This window comes from Hemitrygon akajei, chromosome 13 (assembly GCF_048418815.1).
Source record: "Hemitrygon akajei chromosome 13, sHemAka1.3, whole genome shotgun sequence".
NCBI classification, from domain to species: Eukaryota; Metazoa; Chordata; class Chondrichthyes; order Myliobatiformes; family Dasyatidae; genus Hemitrygon; species Hemitrygon akajei.
This window is the reverse complement of record NC_133136.1, coordinates 597,360-615,969: the sequence shown is the minus strand read 5'-3', so window position 1 is coordinate 615,969 and position 18,610 is coordinate 597,360. Positions and strand designations below refer to the sequence as shown.

General features: G+C 42.6%; 1 protein-coding gene across 1 annotated transcript; it reads left to right on the top strand.

The window, feature by feature from the left end:
- Nucleotides 1-269: 269 nt before the first annotated feature.
- On the top strand, nucleotides 270-17,257 carry LOC140737578 (uncharacterized). Its single transcript, XM_073064012.1, has 5 exons — nucleotides 270-359; nucleotides 4,998-5,165; nucleotides 12,089-12,188; nucleotides 12,867-12,997; nucleotides 16,183-17,257. Exons 1-5 carry the CDS (start codon nucleotides 318-320, stop codon nucleotides 16,456-16,458), a joined length of 717 nt encoding a protein of 238 aa, XP_072920113.1. The 5' UTR covers nucleotides 270-317; the 3' UTR covers nucleotides 16,459-17,257.
- Nucleotides 17,258-18,610: the final 1,353 nt, after the last annotated feature.

The window sequence follows — 18,610 nt, the reverse complement described above, 5'->3', positions numbered from 1 at the left end:
TTACATTGACTGTCCTGTTGTACATACTATTTATTATAAATTACTATAAATTGTACATTTGAGCAGCGACGTTACGTAAAGATTTTTACTCCTCATGTAGAGGAAGGATGTAAGAAATAAAGTCAATTCAATCCAAATACATTCGGACAAGAGCATGGACAGGGAAGTTCACAGTTCGGGAAGACGGGGGGGGGGGGGGGGGGGGGTCGGAGTTATTGACGGATCGGCTCAGGTCGGCATCTTGATCTGAACGGACAGTTCGTGCTAAAGCGGAAATAATACGTCACCTCCGGTTTGTGAGGCTCCTTGAAGTCGCCATGAGTCGGGCTTGGTCGGTGCTCGGAACCCAGGGGTGGCGGGTGAGTGTCCGGGAGGAGGAATTGGGGTGGCGGGTCGAGTGTGTCTGGAATTGGGAACGAGCGTGTTGGGTGGTGAATCGAGCATATTGGGGGTGGGGATCGAGTGTCGGGGGATTGGGGGTGTCGAGCGTGTTGGGGTATTGGGTGGGGGTGAAGCATGTGAAGGGGATGGGGGTTTGGGTGGGTTTGAGTATATTGGGGAGAATTGGGGGGGTCGAATGTGTTTGGGTGGTGGTACGTGACTGATGAGTATGCCCTAGAGTGGAGTGGGCGGTGTGTCTACACAGGGATTCAGGTTTGAGGTGAAACCTGGTGTAAATAATTATACAATTGCATTGTTGTGAACGGCAGTCTGGTTCTTTAATTTCGTTGAGGGCATGTAGGATGTGGAAGATTCAGAGACGGTGCAGATGAGATTTACCAAGATCTGTCTGGATTAGGGAGCATGTCTCATGAGGATAGGCTGATCGAGCTGGGGCTTTTCTCTTTAGAGTAAAGGAGGATAAGATATGCAAGGCAATAAGAAGCATAGATTGAGTGGGTGACTAGAGGCTATTTCCCAGGGTGGCAATTACCCAGAGACGTAATTTTAAACTGATTGGAGGAGAGTATAAGGGAATGCTAGAATTAAGTTCTTTTTACACGTTGAGTGGTGGATGTCTGGAACACACTGCCAGGAGTGGTGATAGAGGCAGATACATTAAGGGCTTTTAAGAGACTCTTAGATAGAGAGATGTGTGGCTGTGATTGAGGTAAAGGTCAGATTGTTCTTAGAGTAGGTTTAAAGGTAGGCACACCATTGTGGGCCGAAGGGCCTGTACTGTGCTTTTCTCTGAATGTAGGCTATCTACTACTAACTTAAGCACCAAATTTGGTTATTGAAAATAGTGTTCTGACGAGCCAACAGTATAAATTCTTCCTTGTCAACTGCTTAGAGTTTCTAACAGAATTTGGAGAGTTGATTCACAGCTGACGTACACTTATATTAATGAACTAGGCTCCTACGTTGTGATACTGGGAACTTGGCTTTGTGTGTGGTAGCTCGTGTCTAACTAATCTTAGCGTTTTTTGTGGAAGTTACCAGGAATGTTGATGAAGGCAAGGCACTCAATGTTGCTTAGATGGACATTAGTAAGGTATTTGAGAAGGTCCCATGTGTGAAGTTGGTCAGGAAGATTTGGTCGCTTGACTTTCAATATGAGTTAGTAAACTGGCATAATGGGAGAAGCCAGAGAGTGGTTGTCTCTCTGACTGGTTTATGGAAGTTAGCAGTCTTAATGGTTTGGCATGGACCAGATGAGCTGAAGGAGCTTTTTTTTGCAGTGAGGTAGCATTGTTAGTAAAGGATGTAACTAGTAGAGTGGATGGGGGAGAGCCAGTGGATGTGCTATATTTAGATTTTAAAAAGGCTTTTGACAAGGTCCCACACAGGAGATTAGTGTGCAAACATAAAGCACACGGTATTGGGGGTATGGTATTGATGTGGATAGAGAATTGGTTGGCAGACAGGAAGCAAAGAGTGGAAGTAAACGGGACCTTTTCAGAATGGCAGGCAGTGACTAGTGGGGTACCACAAGGCTCAGTGCTGGGACCCCAGTTGTTTACAATATATACTAATGATTTAGACGAGGGAATTAAATGCAGCATCTCCAAGTTTGCGAATGACACAAAGCTGGGCGGCGGTGTTAGCTGTGAGGAGGATGCTAAGAGGATGCAGGGTGACTTGGATAGGTTAGGTGAGTGGGCAAATTCATGGCAGATGCAATTTAATGTGGATAAATGTGAGGCTATCCACTTTGGTTGCAAGAACAGGAAAACAGATTATTATCTGAACGGTGGCCGATTAGGAAAAGGGGAGATGCAATGAGACCTGGGTGTCATTGTACACCAGTCATTGAAGGTGGGCATGCAGATACAGCAGGCGGTGAAAAAGGCAAATGGTATGTTGACATTCATAGCAAAAGGATTTGAGTACAGGAGCAGGGAGGTTCTACTGCAGTTGTACAAGGCCTTGGTGAGACTGCACCTAGAATATTGTGTGCAGTTTTGGTCCCCTAATCTGAGGAAAGACATTCTTGCCATAGAGGGAGTACAGAGAAGGTTCACCAGATTGATTCCTGGGATGGCAGGACTTTCATATGAAGAAAGACTGGATCGACTAGGCTTAAACTCACTGGAATTTAGAAGATTGAGGGGGGATCTTATTGAAACATATAAAATTCTAAAGGGATTGGACAGGTTAGATGCAGGAAGATTGTTTCCGATGTTGGGGAAGTCCAGAATGAGGGGTCACAGTTTAAGGATAAAGGGGAAGCCTTTTAGGACCGAGATGAGGAAAAACTTCTTCACACAGAGTGGTGAATCTGTGGAATTCTCTGCCACAGGAAACAATTGAGGCCGGTTCATTGGCTATATTTAAGAGGAAGTTAGATATGGCCCTTATGGCTAAAGGGATCAGGGGGTTTGGAGAGAAAGCAGGTACAGGGTTCTGAGTTGGATGATCAGCCATGATCATACTGAATGGCGGTGCAGGCTCAAAGGGCGGAATGGCCTAATCCTGCACCTATTTTCTATGTTTCTATGAAAGGGGGTAATCGCAGTAAAAGACAATGGATAGGAAATTAAAAGTTTTTATTCTTGGTAAGCTAGAGAAGTTTGTACATTGTTATTTTGGCATCCAAACAGTAGTAGTGATGTCATAAAAGGAATTTGAGATGCATGTACAAATTCAACTGTGATCAACATTGAGATTGGTCTAAACAAATTAGCAATGTTGCAACATTTAATTTTAGATCCGTATGTTGGGAGGTCCAATAGAAAGAAAGCTATCCCAGATTGGGACTTTGTTAATCTTGTTATGTGGGGTTCTTCAGAGAAAATATGATGGTTCTTCATTGAGGTGCAAAGTGGAGCGGTGCAATCTGAAACAGGGCTCCTGAATTCAAATGAAAATTAAGGAATGAGTGTAAAAGCCACAGTGGTTCAATATTCCTTCCTGGAGCAAAAATGTAAAAGGACAGATGGCACGGTAGTGTAGTGGTTAGCACAATACTTTACAGTACAGGTGACTTCGGTTCAATTCCAGGCGCTGCCTGTAAGGTGTCTGTACATTCTTACTGTGGCCATGTCGGCTTCCTCCCACAGTCCAAAGACCTATCGACTGGTAGTTTAATTGGTCATTATAAATAGTCCTGTGAGTTGGCTTGGATTAAAATTGGGGGATTGCTAGGGAGCATGGCTCGAAGGGCCTATTCCATGCTGCGTCTCTAAAGAGAAGTGCCCAGCTGTGCTTAGTAATCTTTGAAAGTATTTTATTTAATTTAGTTAAAGAAGTCGACAGCCTGGTGATCCTTACCTCTGCTCACTCCTGTTCAGCTTTATATTCTCTTAAAGAAATTCACAGCTGGGCACTCAGTATTTCAGCTCACTCTCATACAGCTTGTCCCACTTGATGGCACAATAATATCAGCGCCAGACTCTGGAGCGAAGGTTCCCGAGTTCGAATCCAAGTTGGGTTGAGCATTGAGCTAGCAACTCAGCCTTGTAAAAACAAGAATAGCTTGCTACGGAAACACTGTCATGACAGTGCCCCGATAACTCCACTGCTGAGTTAAGGGCTATTCTTCTTCTTCTTCCATACAGCTTCATATTCTCTTGAAGAAATTCATAGCTGGGCACTCAGTAATTCAGCTCACTCCTGTTCAGCTTCATATTCTCTTGCTGAACAGTACAATCTCTTTTGTTTTTATCTCTGAGGTTACTGATTTTGACTAAACCAGTTTTGCAACTCCTGGAAGGACCCTGTGTTAAACAGTTTGGCCTTTGCGTCCCAGGCTGCTGCTTCTGCATCAGAAGGAGAAACTGGTGTTCAGTATTTTTGTTGCATTCTTTCACCTCCGTCTTAGTTCTGAAGCAGTTGTCATAATTGTGAAGTTGTAATCACAGGCAAACGTACAAGCACTTCATGGGATTCTTTAAGATCTATGAATTTCACAACATACTTGAGCAAATAAGAGCATTCTGACAGGCTGCATCTGGAATTTGGGGGGTGGGGGAGCTACTGCACAGGACCAAAAGAAGCTGCAGAGGGTTGTAAATCTAGTCAGCTTCATCTTGGGCACGAGCCCACAAAGTACCCAGGACGTCTTTGGGGAGTGATGTCTCAGAAAGTCAGCATCCATTATTAAGGACCTCCTGCACCCAGGGCATGTCCTTTTCTCACTGTTACCATCAGGTAGAAGGTACAGAAGCCTGAAGACACACACTCAGTGATTCAGGAACAGCTTCTTCCCCTCTGCAATCTGATTCCTAAATGGACATTGAACCCTTGGACACTACCTCACTTTTTAAATATACGAGGGGTGATTGATATTTTTCTCTTCTATATTATGTATTGCATTGAACTGCTAAGTTAACAAATTTCACAACACATGCCGGTGATAATAAACCTGATTCTGATTCTATTTCTGAGATTCCTTATTTTGTTCTAGGCAAAAGGTGAGCTAAATCTGCAATTTGTTTCAAAGGAGCAATTTATCCTAAAGTCTCGTACATTTATAGAAAAGAGTACAGTATTTATTTTCAAATTGCACTAACATGTCATTGAAATAACTTTTTTGCTCTTTTCCCCCACTCTAGTCTTTCACACTGGCATCAAGATGGACAAGAGGAAGATCTGTTGCTTCCAACAAGGATTATAGTACAAAACCTGAGAACCCTTTACGCCCCATCAGTAGATACCCTGTTCCATATAAAAAGGACCTGCCATATGATATTGTTGAACTGATGGAAGAGGTGGAAACCAAGGTGGGTTTCCTGTTAATGTTATATAAAAATAGTCTGAGACAATTTAGTTCTTCTACTCTGTTCCATCATTGCTGAGTTATAGTTTCTGTTGGAGTATTGTGTGCAGTTCTGGCTGTCACATTACAGGAATGACGTGCAGGTTTTGGAGAGGATGCAGAAGAGGGTGACCACTTTGTTGCTTGTATTGGAGTGTATTAGCTAAAAGCAAAGGGTGGACAAATTTGGATTATGTTTGTCTAGAATACTGAGTTTATAAAATAGAGATAGATTGGATTAGTTAATTGGTTGGCTTGGGAATAAGACCATAAGATATAGGAACTGAAATAGGCCATTGGGCCCATTGAGTCTGCTCCACCATTCAATCATGGGCTGATCCAATTCTTCCAGTCATCCCCACTCCCCTGCCTTCTCTCCATACCCTTTGATGTCTTGGCTAATCAAGAACCTATCTATCTCTGCATTAAATGCACCCAATGATTTGGCCTCCCCAGCCGCTCGTGGCGACAAGTTCCACAGATTTACCACCCTCTGACTAAAGTAATTTCTCTGCATCTCAGTTCTAAAAGGACGTCCTTCAATCCTGAAGTCATACCCTTTTGTCCTAGACTCTCCTACCATGGGAAATAACTTCGCCATATCTAATCTTTCCAGGCCTTTTAACATTCAGAATGTTTCTGAGATCCTCCCTCATTCTCCTGAACTCCAGGGAATACAGCCCAAGAGCTGCCAGACGTTCCTCATACGGTAACCCTTTCATTCCTGATGGGCCAAAGGGCCTGTTTTTGCACTGTTTGCGTTCCATGTTTTTAAAAAATCCTTGACATACCAAATCTTTGCAAACTCAGAATGAAATATAGCCGCTGCCATGCCATCATAATTGCATCAATATATTGGGTCCACATTAGATCTTCAGAGACACCCCTGAAATTACCTAGTAATATGGGCTCTCTCATCAGCCTGTCCGTATACTGTCTCAAGAATAGCTCCTGGACATGCCTAACAAATACTCCCCTATCAAGCCATTTGCACTGAGGTGCCGATCAGTATTAGAGAAGTTGAAGTCATCTATTATAACAACCCTGTTGTTTTTGCACCTTTCCGAAATCTGTGTATTTATCTGCTGTTTGGTGTCCCTGTTGCTACTGCGGGCCTAAAGAATACTAGAAAAATTAAGCATTTAATTACCAAGTGCATTAGTTTGGCAAAAATTTGTGACAGAAGGGCCTGTTGCAGTGCTGTACTGTTCAGCTGCTAAACAAGACAGGAGTCCGTGGTATTACAGAACAGGTACTGGCATAGACAGAAGACTCTGCCTCCTGCCAATCAGACAATCTTCTATCCATGCTAGTACCTGTCCTGCAATAGCATGGACCTCTATCGTGTTTAGCAACCAGATCTAAGGAGAATGTGTTGGTGGCTTGCAGAGGGTCCAGAGAAGGTTCAAGAGAACGATTCTGGGAATGTAAGGCTTAAGGTATGAGGAGTGTTTGATGTCTCTGGGCCCATACTCACTGGGGTTTAGAAGAATGGGGGGAATTCAGTAAATGTGTCAATTATTGAAAGGTCTGGATAGAATGGATGTGGGGAGTTCAGGACAGGGGGCAGTGCCAGAATAGAAGGGATGTTCCTTTGAAACAGAAGGGGGAATTTCTTTAGCCAGGGGTAGTGAATCTGTGGAATTCATTGCCACAGACAGCTATGGAGACCAAGTCATTGAATATGTTTAAAGTGGAGGTTGATAGGTAATTGGTTAGTCAGGGAGTTCCTCCCTCTACCCTCAAATTCCAATATTTGTTAACCAGTCATCAGTCTACTCCTGCTTTATCCTTAAAATTCCACTTCATGGAAATGCCCTTTTGAAAGTCCAAATTTCACAAATTAACTGCATTACATTAATCTATTCTGTTGATAACAAACTTATACAGTGGCATGCAAAAGTTTGGGCACCACTGGTCAAAATTTCTGTTACTGTGAATAGTTAAGTGAGTAGAAGACGAACTGATCTCCAAAAGTCATAAAGTTAAAGATGAAATATGCTTTTCAACATTTTAAGTATAGTTCGTGTATTATTTTTGTTTTGTAAAATTTTAGAGTGATAAAAAGGAAAGGAGGACCATGCAAAAGTTTGGGCACCCCAAAAGATTTGAGCTCTCAGATAACTTTTACCAAGGTCTACCTTAATTAGCTGGTTAGGGCTATGGCTTGTTCACAGTCATCATTAGGAAAGGCCAGGTAATGCAAATTTCAATGCTTTTTTAATTCCCTGACTCCTCAAACCTTGTCCTAACAATCAGCAGCCATGGGCTCATCTAAGCAGCTGCCTAGCACTCTGAAAATTAAAATAAATGATGCCCACATAGCAGGAGAAGGCTAAAAGAAGATAGCAAAGCGTTTTCAGCTAGCCATTTCCTCAGTTTGTAATGTAATTAAGAAATGGCAGTTAACAGGAATGGTGGAGGTCAAGTTGAGGTCTGGAAGACCAAGAAAACTTTCCGAGAGAACTGCGTAGGATTGCTAGAAAGGCAAATCAAAACCCCTGTTTGACTGCAAAAGACCTTCAGCAAGATTTAGCAGACTCTGGAGTGGTGGTGCACTGTTCTACTGTGCAGCGACACCTGCACAAATATGACCTTCATGGAAGAGTCATCAGAAGAAAACCTTTCCTGCATCCTCACCACAAAATTCAGCGTTAGAAGTTTGCAAAAGAACATCTAAACAAGCCTGATACATTTTGGGAACAAGTCCTGTGGACTGATGAAGTTAAAATAGAACTTTTTGACCGCAATGAGCAAAGGTATGTTTGGAGAAAAAAAGGGTGCAGAGTTTCATGAAAAGAACACCTCTCCATCTGTTAAGCATGGGGGTGGATCGATCATGCTTTGTGCTGCGGACTCGTGACACGGTCGGTAAGCCAGAGGGTCACCATGGCTTCTGGGTCGCATTCCACAGACATCTTGGTGGGTTGTGTAGCAACATTGGTGGTGCAGGGCACAGAGTATCGGGACTTTGCGTTACTGGTCATGCCTCAACTGTGTGCCCCTGTGCTATTGGGGCTGGACTTCCAGAGCCACTGCGAAAGTGTGACTATGGCATATGACGGGCCCCTCCCACCACTCACTGTCAGGAATCCTCAGTTTTGTGGGACTTCGCCATATACCCCGCTACTGACCACACACACACACCGACCCACACATCCCACCCAGCACCATGCCGACAGCTGCGCTATTGACACCACTTGTAGCCTTTCCACCCTCAAGATCCCTCCCCCACCGCTGTTTGCCAACCTGACCCCCGACTGTAAACCTGTGGCAACTAAAAGCAGGAGGTACAGCGTGGGAGACAGGGCCTTCATTCAGTCAGAGGTGCAGTGGCTGCTCAGGGAGGGGATCATTGAGCCAAGCACAAGTCCTTGGAGGGCCCAGGTGGTTGTTGTTCAGACCGGGCAGAAAAATAGGATGGTCGTGGACTATAGCCAGACCATCAATAGGTTCACGCAGCTTGACGCGTATCCCCTACCCCGCATCGCGGATATGGTCAACCAGATAGCTCAGTACAAGGTGTACTCGACAATAGATCTGAAATCCGCTTATCACCAGCTCCCCATCCGCCCAGAGGACCGCCCCTACACCGCCTTCGAGGCGGGCGGCAGGCTCTATCACTTCCTGCGCGTCCCCTTCGGTGTCACAAATGGTGTCTCTGTCTTCCAGAGGGAAATGGACCGGATGGTGGACCAGTGCCAACTGAAGGCCACATTTCCCTATCTGGATAATATCACCATCTGTGGTCATGACTGGTCGGATCACAACGCCAACCTCCAATGATTTTTCCAAGTGGCCAAAGCCCTGAACCTTATAACAGGGACAAGTGTGTGTTCGGAACCACCCGGCTCGCTATCCTTGGGTATGTCGTGGAGAACGGGGTCATTGGCCCTGATCCCGACCGTATGCGCCCCCTGTTAGAACTCCCTCTTCCCACCACCCTCAAAGCCCTCAGACGGTGCCTGGGCTTCTTTTCCTATTACGCCCAATGGGTCCCCCATTACGCAGACAAGGCCCGCCCCCTGGTCAAGTCTACCACATTTCCCCTCTCTGCCGAGGCCCGTGCGGCCTTCAGCTGCATTAAAGGGGACATTGCCAAAGCAACGATGCATGCGGTAGACGAGACCATTCCCTTCCAAGTAGAGAGTGATGCCTCCGATTTCGCGCTGGCTGCTACCCTCAATCAGGCAAGCAGGCCAGTAACATTCTTTTCTCGTACCCTTCAAGGCCCTGAAATTCGGCACTCCGCGGTGGAGAAAGAAGCCCAGGCCATAGTGGAAGCTATTAGGCACTGGAGGCACTATCTCGCCGGCAAAAGGTTCACCTTGCTGACCGACCAGCGCTCAGTTGCGTTCATGTTCAGCAACCAACAGCGGGGCAAAATCAAAAATGATAAAATTTTGCGGTGGAGAATAGAACTCTCCACCTACAACTATGATATCCTGTACCGGCCTGGAAGGCTCAATGAGCCCCCTGATGCCCTATCCCGGGGAGCGTGTGCCAGCGCACAGCTCGACCAGCTATACGCCCTCCATGCACATCTTTGCCACCCGGGGGTCACCCGATTTTACCATTTCGTGAAAGCCCGGAACCTGCCGTACTCCCTTGAGGACATCAGGACGATGACCAGGGACTGCCAAGTCTGCGCTGAGTGCAAACCGCACTTCTACCGTCCTGAAAAGGCGCAACTTATTAAGGCCACCCGCCCCTTTGAGCGACTGAGTGTTGACTTTAAGGGCTCCCTTCCCTCCGACCACAATGTCTACTTTCTCAACATTATCGACGAGTACTTGCGGTTCCCCTTTGCCATCCCCTGCCCCGACACCACTGCCACGTCTGTCATAAAAGCTCTGCGCCAGCTTTTCATTCTGTTCGGATATTCCTGCTATATCCACAGTGGTAGAGGGTCCTCCTTTATGAGTGACGAGCTGCGTCAGTACCTGCTGGCCAGGGGCATTGCTACTAGTAGGACCACGAGCTATAATCCCTGGGGAAATGGACAGGTGGAGAGGGAGAGTGCCACAGTGTGGAAGGCCACACTTTTAGCCCTTAAGTCAAAAGGGTTGCCGGTCTGTCGATGGCAGGAGGTCCTCCCCGAGGCACTCCACTCTATCCGCTCCCTGTTATGTATGTCCACCAATGCCACCCCTCACGAGCGCCCATTCTCTTTTCCCAGGAAGTCTGCCGGTGCTGCCACTGGGACCACCCTACCGGCTTGGCTGACATCCCCAGGGCCAGTGCTGCTCCGGAAACATGTGAGGAGCAATAAATACTCCCCGCTGGTTGAGAGGGTTCACCTTCTACATGCGAACCCCCAGAATGCCTACGTGGTCTTACCTGATGGGCGGGAGGACACGGTCTCCGTCCGCGACCTGGCGCCCGCAGGAGCAGCAGACCACTACCCCGAACACTCCACGGTAACTATGAACCCTGTACCCAAGGTGACACCGCGCACACCGAGCCCTACACAGACTCCTCATGACACTCCTATACTGGGCGTCTCGCACACGCATGAGGGATCACTGACGCCTAGTGGGCTGACACCTCCAGTTGGGCCGGAACCAGCACAACCACCGTCTCCGGTGCAATCACCACCGTCACCTGTGCAATCACAGCCGGTGCTATGTAGATCGCAACGACAGATTCGACCACCTGATAGACTTAACCTGTAAATATACTTGTAAGAAACTTCGCCCCATGAGGACTCTCTTTTAAAATTTGGGCTTGTGTTGCAGTCAGTGGCACAGGGAACATTTCACTGGTAGAGGGAAGAATGAATTCAATTAAATACCAGCAAATTCTGGAAGTAAACATCACACTGTCTGTAAAGAAGCTGAAGATGAATAGAGGATATGATCCTCTACAACAGGATAATGATCCTTAATGCACCTCAAAATCCACAATGGACTACCTCAAGAGGCGCAAGCTGAAGGTTTTGCCATGGCCCTCACAGTCCCCCGACCGGAACATCATTGAAAATCTGTGGATAGACCTCAAAAGAGCAGTGCATGCAAGACGTCCCAAGAATCTCACAGAACTAGAAGCCTTTTGCAAGGAAGAATGGGTGAAAATCCCCTAAACAAGAATTGAAAGACTCTTAGCTGGCTACAGAAAGCATTTACAAGCTGTGATACTTGCCAAAGGGGGTGTTGCTGAGTACTGACCATGCAGGGTGCCCAAACTTTTGCTTTGGACCCTTTTACTTTTTTTGTTATTTTGAAACTGTAAACGATGGAAATAAAAAAAGTAATCTTGCTTAAAATATTAAAGAAATGTGTCATCTTTAACTTTATGCCTTTTGGAAATCAGGTCATCTTTTACTTGCTTAGGCTATTCATAGTAACAGAAATTTTGACTGGGGTGCCCAAACTTTTGCATGCCACTGTAACTCTTAATGGAATTGTCGGATTCCCTCTTCATCTGTTTATTCTGCTCATTGTATTATTATTTTGTAAATTTGGTTCACCACTTTCCATAGTAAATGTCATGCCACATTTCATTCAGTTATGTCTTCCCCATTTCATATCTGCAAATGCCCATTCTATCCTCACCTTTGCTTTACAATGACTTGGACAATTGGGACACCACTGGACATTGAGGAGGGTCCCATTGGGACACCACGGAGCGTTGCGGAACGTCCATTACTTTTTTGGTAATCTCAATATTATGTCCAAGGCAGTTGTTTGGTCGTCTGTTGTAGGAGATCTGCTGCCTCCTTCTGTTAACCATTTTCATCATTTTGTTCACTGATGTATCATTGTTAAACCATCTATTTCCTTATAATTTTTCTGTATAACCTAAAGTATTTTTTAGAATACATGTTTTATACAGCTTTTAAATTGTGTATAACCTGTGGGAATCTTAAATAATAATTTTGCTTCACAGGTTGGATTTTTGCCAAATATATTTAAAGCACTTTCCTATCGGCCTGTGGAATTCAGGGCATTCTTTGCCTACTACAATGCTATAATGAACAAAGAAACAGGTAAGATAGATCAAAAGACTTCATTTGGAAATCAGCGGGTGAGTTTTTTCTGTGAGATTTCAGTGGTAACGTATCCACTTTGCAATGCTTCCAATCTGTATTGGCACTGAGTGTTCTGCTCCTTGCATGTTGATATGACTGGATTAGACAAATTAGACGAGCAGTATTCTGAGATTCAAGGGCGGGGGGTACGGATCTACTGGGCTTTGGGTGTGGAGGCACTATAAACCAGTACAGTGGTTGTATTCAAATCCATAACTGGATATGGAATTGAATTTAATATTTTTAGTAACATGAGCTGTATAAAGTATTAACTGAAAGAACAGTTCATTGTTTTAAATAAGCATTTATTGGCTTTAGGGTAAATTGTATAAATAGTCGATATGGAAGACATGGGTAAGAACACTCGGGTTACTTTAGCAAAGAGCTGCACAGATACTGTAGATCTCTTCTCCCTCGTGTTTATGTTTTAGCAAAGATATGCCAGGTATTTGATGAATTCTCTCCTAACAGCAGAACAGATTCTCCTCATTCCCATCCCAGCTAGAATAATATATGGCTTAAAGCAATAAATTAATATTTTAGAGAAAATTCAGTAAGTTGATTTTTTTTGATGAAATTTGTTTGAAAGAAATGTTTTAAACTTTTCCCTACCTTTCACCATGAATTTGTCCTTAGGAAATCTCAGCAAAGCAGATCGGGAGCTTATTATTGTGGCGACAAGCGCAAATAACTTTTGCCCCTACTGTGTGATAGCGCACTGTGCCCTACATCGCCTTTATTCAAAAAATCCCACTCTGGCAGATCAGGTGAGTGATTAAGTGTTGCCTCCTGGTGAGCCTCAGGCTGGCTCAGCTCGCTTTCGTTTAGGGGGAGCAGCCTTCGGCCCCGCCAAACTGGGTAATGAAATTTATGTGTGGATGCCGTGTGATGTACCCCACACCGCCAATTAACAGATTGCACACAATGTACGATTTACAGATTGGACTTCATAGATCTTACTGGAACTATGTAATTAATAAAGATACAATATAAAAGGAATGTAAAAGATGCCAAACTTATCAGAGTTCAGCCACTTCGTGCACAACTGTTGGAGCTCAATTAATGGAGTCTTTCCACCATTCGATCTCCTCTGACCTCCTCGACCCACCGCTTGGGACCAACCACGTTGCTTGACCAGAGCGCGTCGAACACGTCTTCCCTCTTCGGTTCTCCTCCCAAAATGCCCTGGGCCTTGGACTCCCTCTTGGGTCTGATCCTCGCCCAGCTTACAGCATCTCTCTCATCGCGTCTCCTCTCTCTGTCCCCATTGCGCCTTCCTCCCAAAGCCCGTGAAAACAATAGCTTACAGACACACAAGAAAGAATAACATCTATCCCAATTGGATAGCAAATGAATACAATTCCCATTATCAGTAATTATAATCCAGCAGTTAACATTACAGAGAAGGCCATTTTATTATAACATAACAAAGAAGCCATTTCATTAGCCTTAACAAATAACATGAAAGAAGAAACCCCTTACAATAAGTATTTTGTCTGAAAATGCTGTTTTTTTTTTTAATTTTATTTTTATTTGGATAAGGTATTCATAAGTATTACATAAACTTTTTAAATATAAAGCCTTTTCCATTTTTTATATATGTATAAACCTATATGTATTTATACATTCACAAGTACACACTAAGATGGTATTTAAAGAAAAGTAATTAGGCACTTAAATAGATATTTATGTGCAATTGTAATTCCACACTATTAAACTAAATAATAATAATAGTTGTTAAAAAATTAGTAATAATAGCGGTTGAATAATAATTTCCATGTATCTCTTCTGGTCCATTTCTTTCTTGTCCAAAATAATGTGTGTAACCCTATGTAAATTCCATCGTAGGTGTTTGTATCGTAACACATTCATGTTTGCTCCCATTTATAAACATACTTATCCAGTTCCTGTGTACTTGTTTACTTCAAGTTATCTTTTTCTTTCCCCAAATCTTTTCCTTGTGTTAATTCCACATTTTCCAGAAATAAAACAGTGAACATTCAAACTAAGGGAGCTTACATTAACACTATTACCATGTTGATGAGAAAAGCAGTATGAACCATTAGGAGAAACATCTAATGTCTGCTCGCATGGGGGTTCTAAATTCAATCCATTTATTCCAAATTTGATAAAAGATTTTCTTTTTGAATTCTCAGGGAGTAAGTCATCTTTTCCATTTTAAATATTTCCAAAATAATTTCATGCCAATCTTCTAAAGTAGATGATACTGGATTTAGCAACTTTCTGTTGATTGATTTCTTACTTGCCGCTAAAAGGGTCTGCAGCAACTTTATATCTTCCTTCTGTTCCGAAAACAATACATGCCCCAAATAGAGAGTCACGAAGTCCAGAGGTATCTGTATCTTAAATACCTTAACTAATGTTCTGTGAATACCTTTCCAATATAAACTTAATTTAGGACAATCTCAGAAAATATGGAAATGATTTGCCACCTTGGAGCCACGTCTTCTCCAACATGCCATGTTTGGGTCTTTATATATTTTTCCTGGTATGGGGTCTTGAAGTATCTTATAATATTTTTCCAGCAATGTTCTCTACAAACAAAAGAGTTAGTTGAAGACCACTGAAAGCTGCATATTTTCCCCCCAAACCTCCTCTGAAAGTACCAATCCCGCTTCTTCCTCCCACTTTAATATACAATGTGTTTTCATTTTCAGCATGAAAGAGGGCATTATATAATTGAGAAATTGATTGAATTGGTATTGAGCTGTAAACTGAATTCAAAATCTTGAAAATTTCTATAATTCTGCTGTTGATAAGTCTGTATATCTACAATTCTGGTTAGTGTCGTACTTGAAGGTACCTAAAAACAAAAAATTGTTATGTTCTAGGCCATGTTTGTCCTGCAAGGATTGAAAACTTTGTAATGCACTTTTATGTGTGAATGAGAGGTAGGTTGTAAGACCTTTCTTTATCCATAGTTCAAATCTTTTATCTCCTCTGCTGGGAAAGAATTTGGTATCATAAGCACACCATCTAAAAAGTTTTAACGTGTTGTAAATTCCACATAAATTAATCACCTTCTGCCATATTTTTAATGTGAGATTCATCCAGCTGATTTTAATCTTTTCCAATTGGGCCATCAATCCTTCGTCCGCAATTGAGGCCTGTAGAGGGAAACGTCAACAGCGGGGTTATCTGTGAAGCATAAAAATAATTTTTCAAGCAATGAAGTGCCATACCTCCTCCTTCCTTTACTAACTGTAAGGTGTTAAATCCGATTCTAGATTTCTTTCCTTGCCAGATAAAGCGGGAAATCCATTTGTCCCATTCCTTAAATTGATTGTCTACCTCCACAGGTAAATTCTGGAAAAAGTAAAGTAGCTGAGGGAGAATATTCATTTTTATGATATTTATCCTTGAATTTAAACTTAAATCGAGGATAAGATTCCATCTATGTATATCTGCTTTTATCTCTGAAACTAATGGCCCATAATTTGCCTGTGACAACATTGTAAGATCTTTTGGCAGGGTTATTCCTAAATATTTTAATGATTTAGCTTCCCACTTAAGATCATATGTATCCTGCAACTTTTTGGATGCTGTATAATTTAGGGATCTAACCTGTGTTTTCTTTACATTAGTTTTATAACCTGATATTTTCCCAAGCTCATCCAACAGTGTAAACAATCCTATGAATGATTTTTCTGGTTCACTCAAATAAACTAAGACATCATCTGCGAATAGCGCTACTTTCTGTTCAATCCCTGCCACCTTGATACCTTTTACAACTTTTCTCTGTCTTATTAATTGGGCAAGAGGTTCAATGTATAGTGCAAAAAGGAGAGGGGAAATTGGGCATCCCTGTCTAGTTCCTCTCTCTAAAATAAGAGTCAGAGAGGTTTTTAATTTTCGAACATCTATAAGTGGAGTAGTTTGTAATTTTGATATTAAACCTGATTCTGATTCTCCTCCAATCTGTTACTGTCAGGTCGTTGTGAACAGGCAGTTGGCTGATCTGGACGATCGACAGCAGGCCATGTTGGATTTTGCCCTTGTCGTGAGCAAAGCTGAAAACATCAGTGAAGACCACCTGAAAAACTTGGAGAAGCACGGATTTGATAAAGAGGATGTCTGGGATATTGGCACAATAGCGGCATTCTTTGCAATGTCTAACCGCCTGGCTCATCTCATTGACCTGCGTCCAAATGAAGAATTTTATACATTGGGAAGATCGCTTAAGGACAAAGGAAAAAAGGAGGGTTAAGAGAACTGGTTTTGAGGTCTCTGATTTCAACCAGATGCTTATTTTGATAATAGCTCAGTATGTTTAATGATGAGAATGTTTTGGAATCCTTAGCTTTGAGTCTTGCAAAATACAACGTGAAAACTAGAAGGGAAAAGGATGATTGCTGTGCAAATCTGCAATTAATCCAGATCCAGGATGCCAAATGCAGTTTGTAAATGTAGAAACATAACCATTTGCATTTATTGTCAGAGTACCAACTTGGGTGATGGGATTGCACTCTCTTCTGTATCATAGACTGGTGTGTAAATTATATCAGTACTGTATGTCTAGAAACCTCCAAGTTCTAAAAGATAATTTCTAGAATATTACAGTGAATCAAGGTGAATCAAACTAATCCAAGAGTTAACTGTGTCCTTCGTATTAGGGGTATGAATGGATAAATATTAAACCTTGTTGGTTCCTGTTTGGGGGTTTTGGAAAATTAAGCTAACCAGAGTGCAATTTTGGTTTGTTGAATTTCAGAGATATTCCATTTAAATGGAATTTTAGTACAACAGATTTGATCTTAAATACAAAAAAAAAACAGCTAAAGAGGAAGTCTGATTCTTTTGATTGAAAAGAATCTCCTGAAATGGAAGAGAGAGTGAGAAATGATGACACGAGACTCTGCAGATTCTGGTAATCTTGAGCAACACTCAAGTGTCTGAAACATTGACTCTATTCATTTCCATGGGTGCTGCCTGACCTGCTGAGTTCCTTGTAAGTATAGTACTTAGACTTTGTGTAAATAGTAAAAATAAAATCACCCTGAATGTAAGGAAGGGCTTGAGAAACATTGGCTTTTTTTTGAAGACTATGAAATGTTTGGATAGTGAACAGCAAGCGGTTTTCTGTGAATTAATAATTCACTCAGATCAAGATATTAAAGAAAAAGAGAAAATTCCTTTTTTTTTTTGGACAAAAGTAGCTACTTGTAAGAATGATATCACAGTAATACACAACAGAAACACACCCTTCAACCCACAACTCTATGCTGATCACATCATCTTCACTGTGTTCAGCTGATAACTCTCCAAAACCCTGCCATCCATGTATCTATCCAAATGACTCTTAAATAGTACCCACCTCAACCACTTTCTCTGGCAGCTCATGCCAGCTACTCAGTATGCTCTGTGTAAAGAAATTCCCTCTCTGGCCTCTCTGTTAGATCTATCCCCTTTTTATCTGTGCCCTCTAGTTTTGGATTTCCCAACCCTGGGGAAAAGACTTTGAGAAAATCGATATAACGCATGAAGGAGAAGAGATTTTAAAATGGGATTGAAGTCAAAAGTAGACCTGGAGCAACTTCTTAAGCCCATCACCCTTGTTGGTAGATAGACTGCTGAGAGCAGCTCACCAGAGTCTTCTGTCCTTGGCGAGTCTTTAGGTATTTGAAGGTATAGCCCATTGGAGACCCTTCCTCTCACACGGATGGGGTCTTTGGAGCTTCTGTTGGCTGGGTTTTTATGGGAAGGGGTTGCCAGCCCATGCCTAACCCTCCTTTCACAGCCAGGCTTGGGATTGTCCATGGTGGAATAGGTGTCAGTTAATTAGGAAGCTTTTGCAATTGAATTTAAAACATCAATTTTAACAAAACTCAAACATGTTGACACCATAAATCAGTTTACTTCTAATTTTAATTCTAAGTGTGGAATAAGTAAAAGGAAACCAATGGAATGGCAACCTGAATTGACACAGTTTGAATCAGCAGCTTATGAATGCAATGCAATTCATTATTGTTTACCTTCTGTATTTTTAGTCAGAAAATATAATTTTTGGTGAAAAACAAGAGGGCAAATCAATTAGAAACCACATTCAACAAAGGAAAACAGCCTGTGCTGCTTATGTCTTGCGTTCCTTCTCAGCATATTTTGTTATGGTTAAACTGGTCTCGATGGAAGAGAAAGTGTTTCAGAAACAAATAAGAAATAAACTTTTCTCGGGCTTCCAGCAGGGTACATGTATTGATTTTAACCAATAGTTCATAAGACTTAAGAGCAGGATTAGGCTGTTTTGTCTGTCAAGTCTGCTCTGCCATTCAAACATGGCTGGTACTTTTATCCTCTCCTCAACTGAACTCCCTGGCTTTTTCCCCGTAACCTTTGATACCATGTCCAATCAAGCTCAGCCT

Excerpts from the sequence above, each read along its gene's own strand:
- LOC140737578 (XM_073064012.1), top strand. The coding sequence starts at position 318 with ATGAGTCGGGCTTGGTCGGTGCTCGGAACCCAGGGGTGGCGG. Across the intron at positions 5,166-12,088 it reads TGGAAGAGGTGGAAACCAAG|GTTGGATTTTTGCCAAATAT; the intron begins GTGGGTTTCCTG and ends TTTGCTTCACAG. Across the intron at positions 12,189-12,866 it reads TATAATGAACAAAGAAACAG|GAAATCTCAGCAAAGCAGAT; the intron begins GTAAGATAGATC and ends ATTTGTCCTTAG.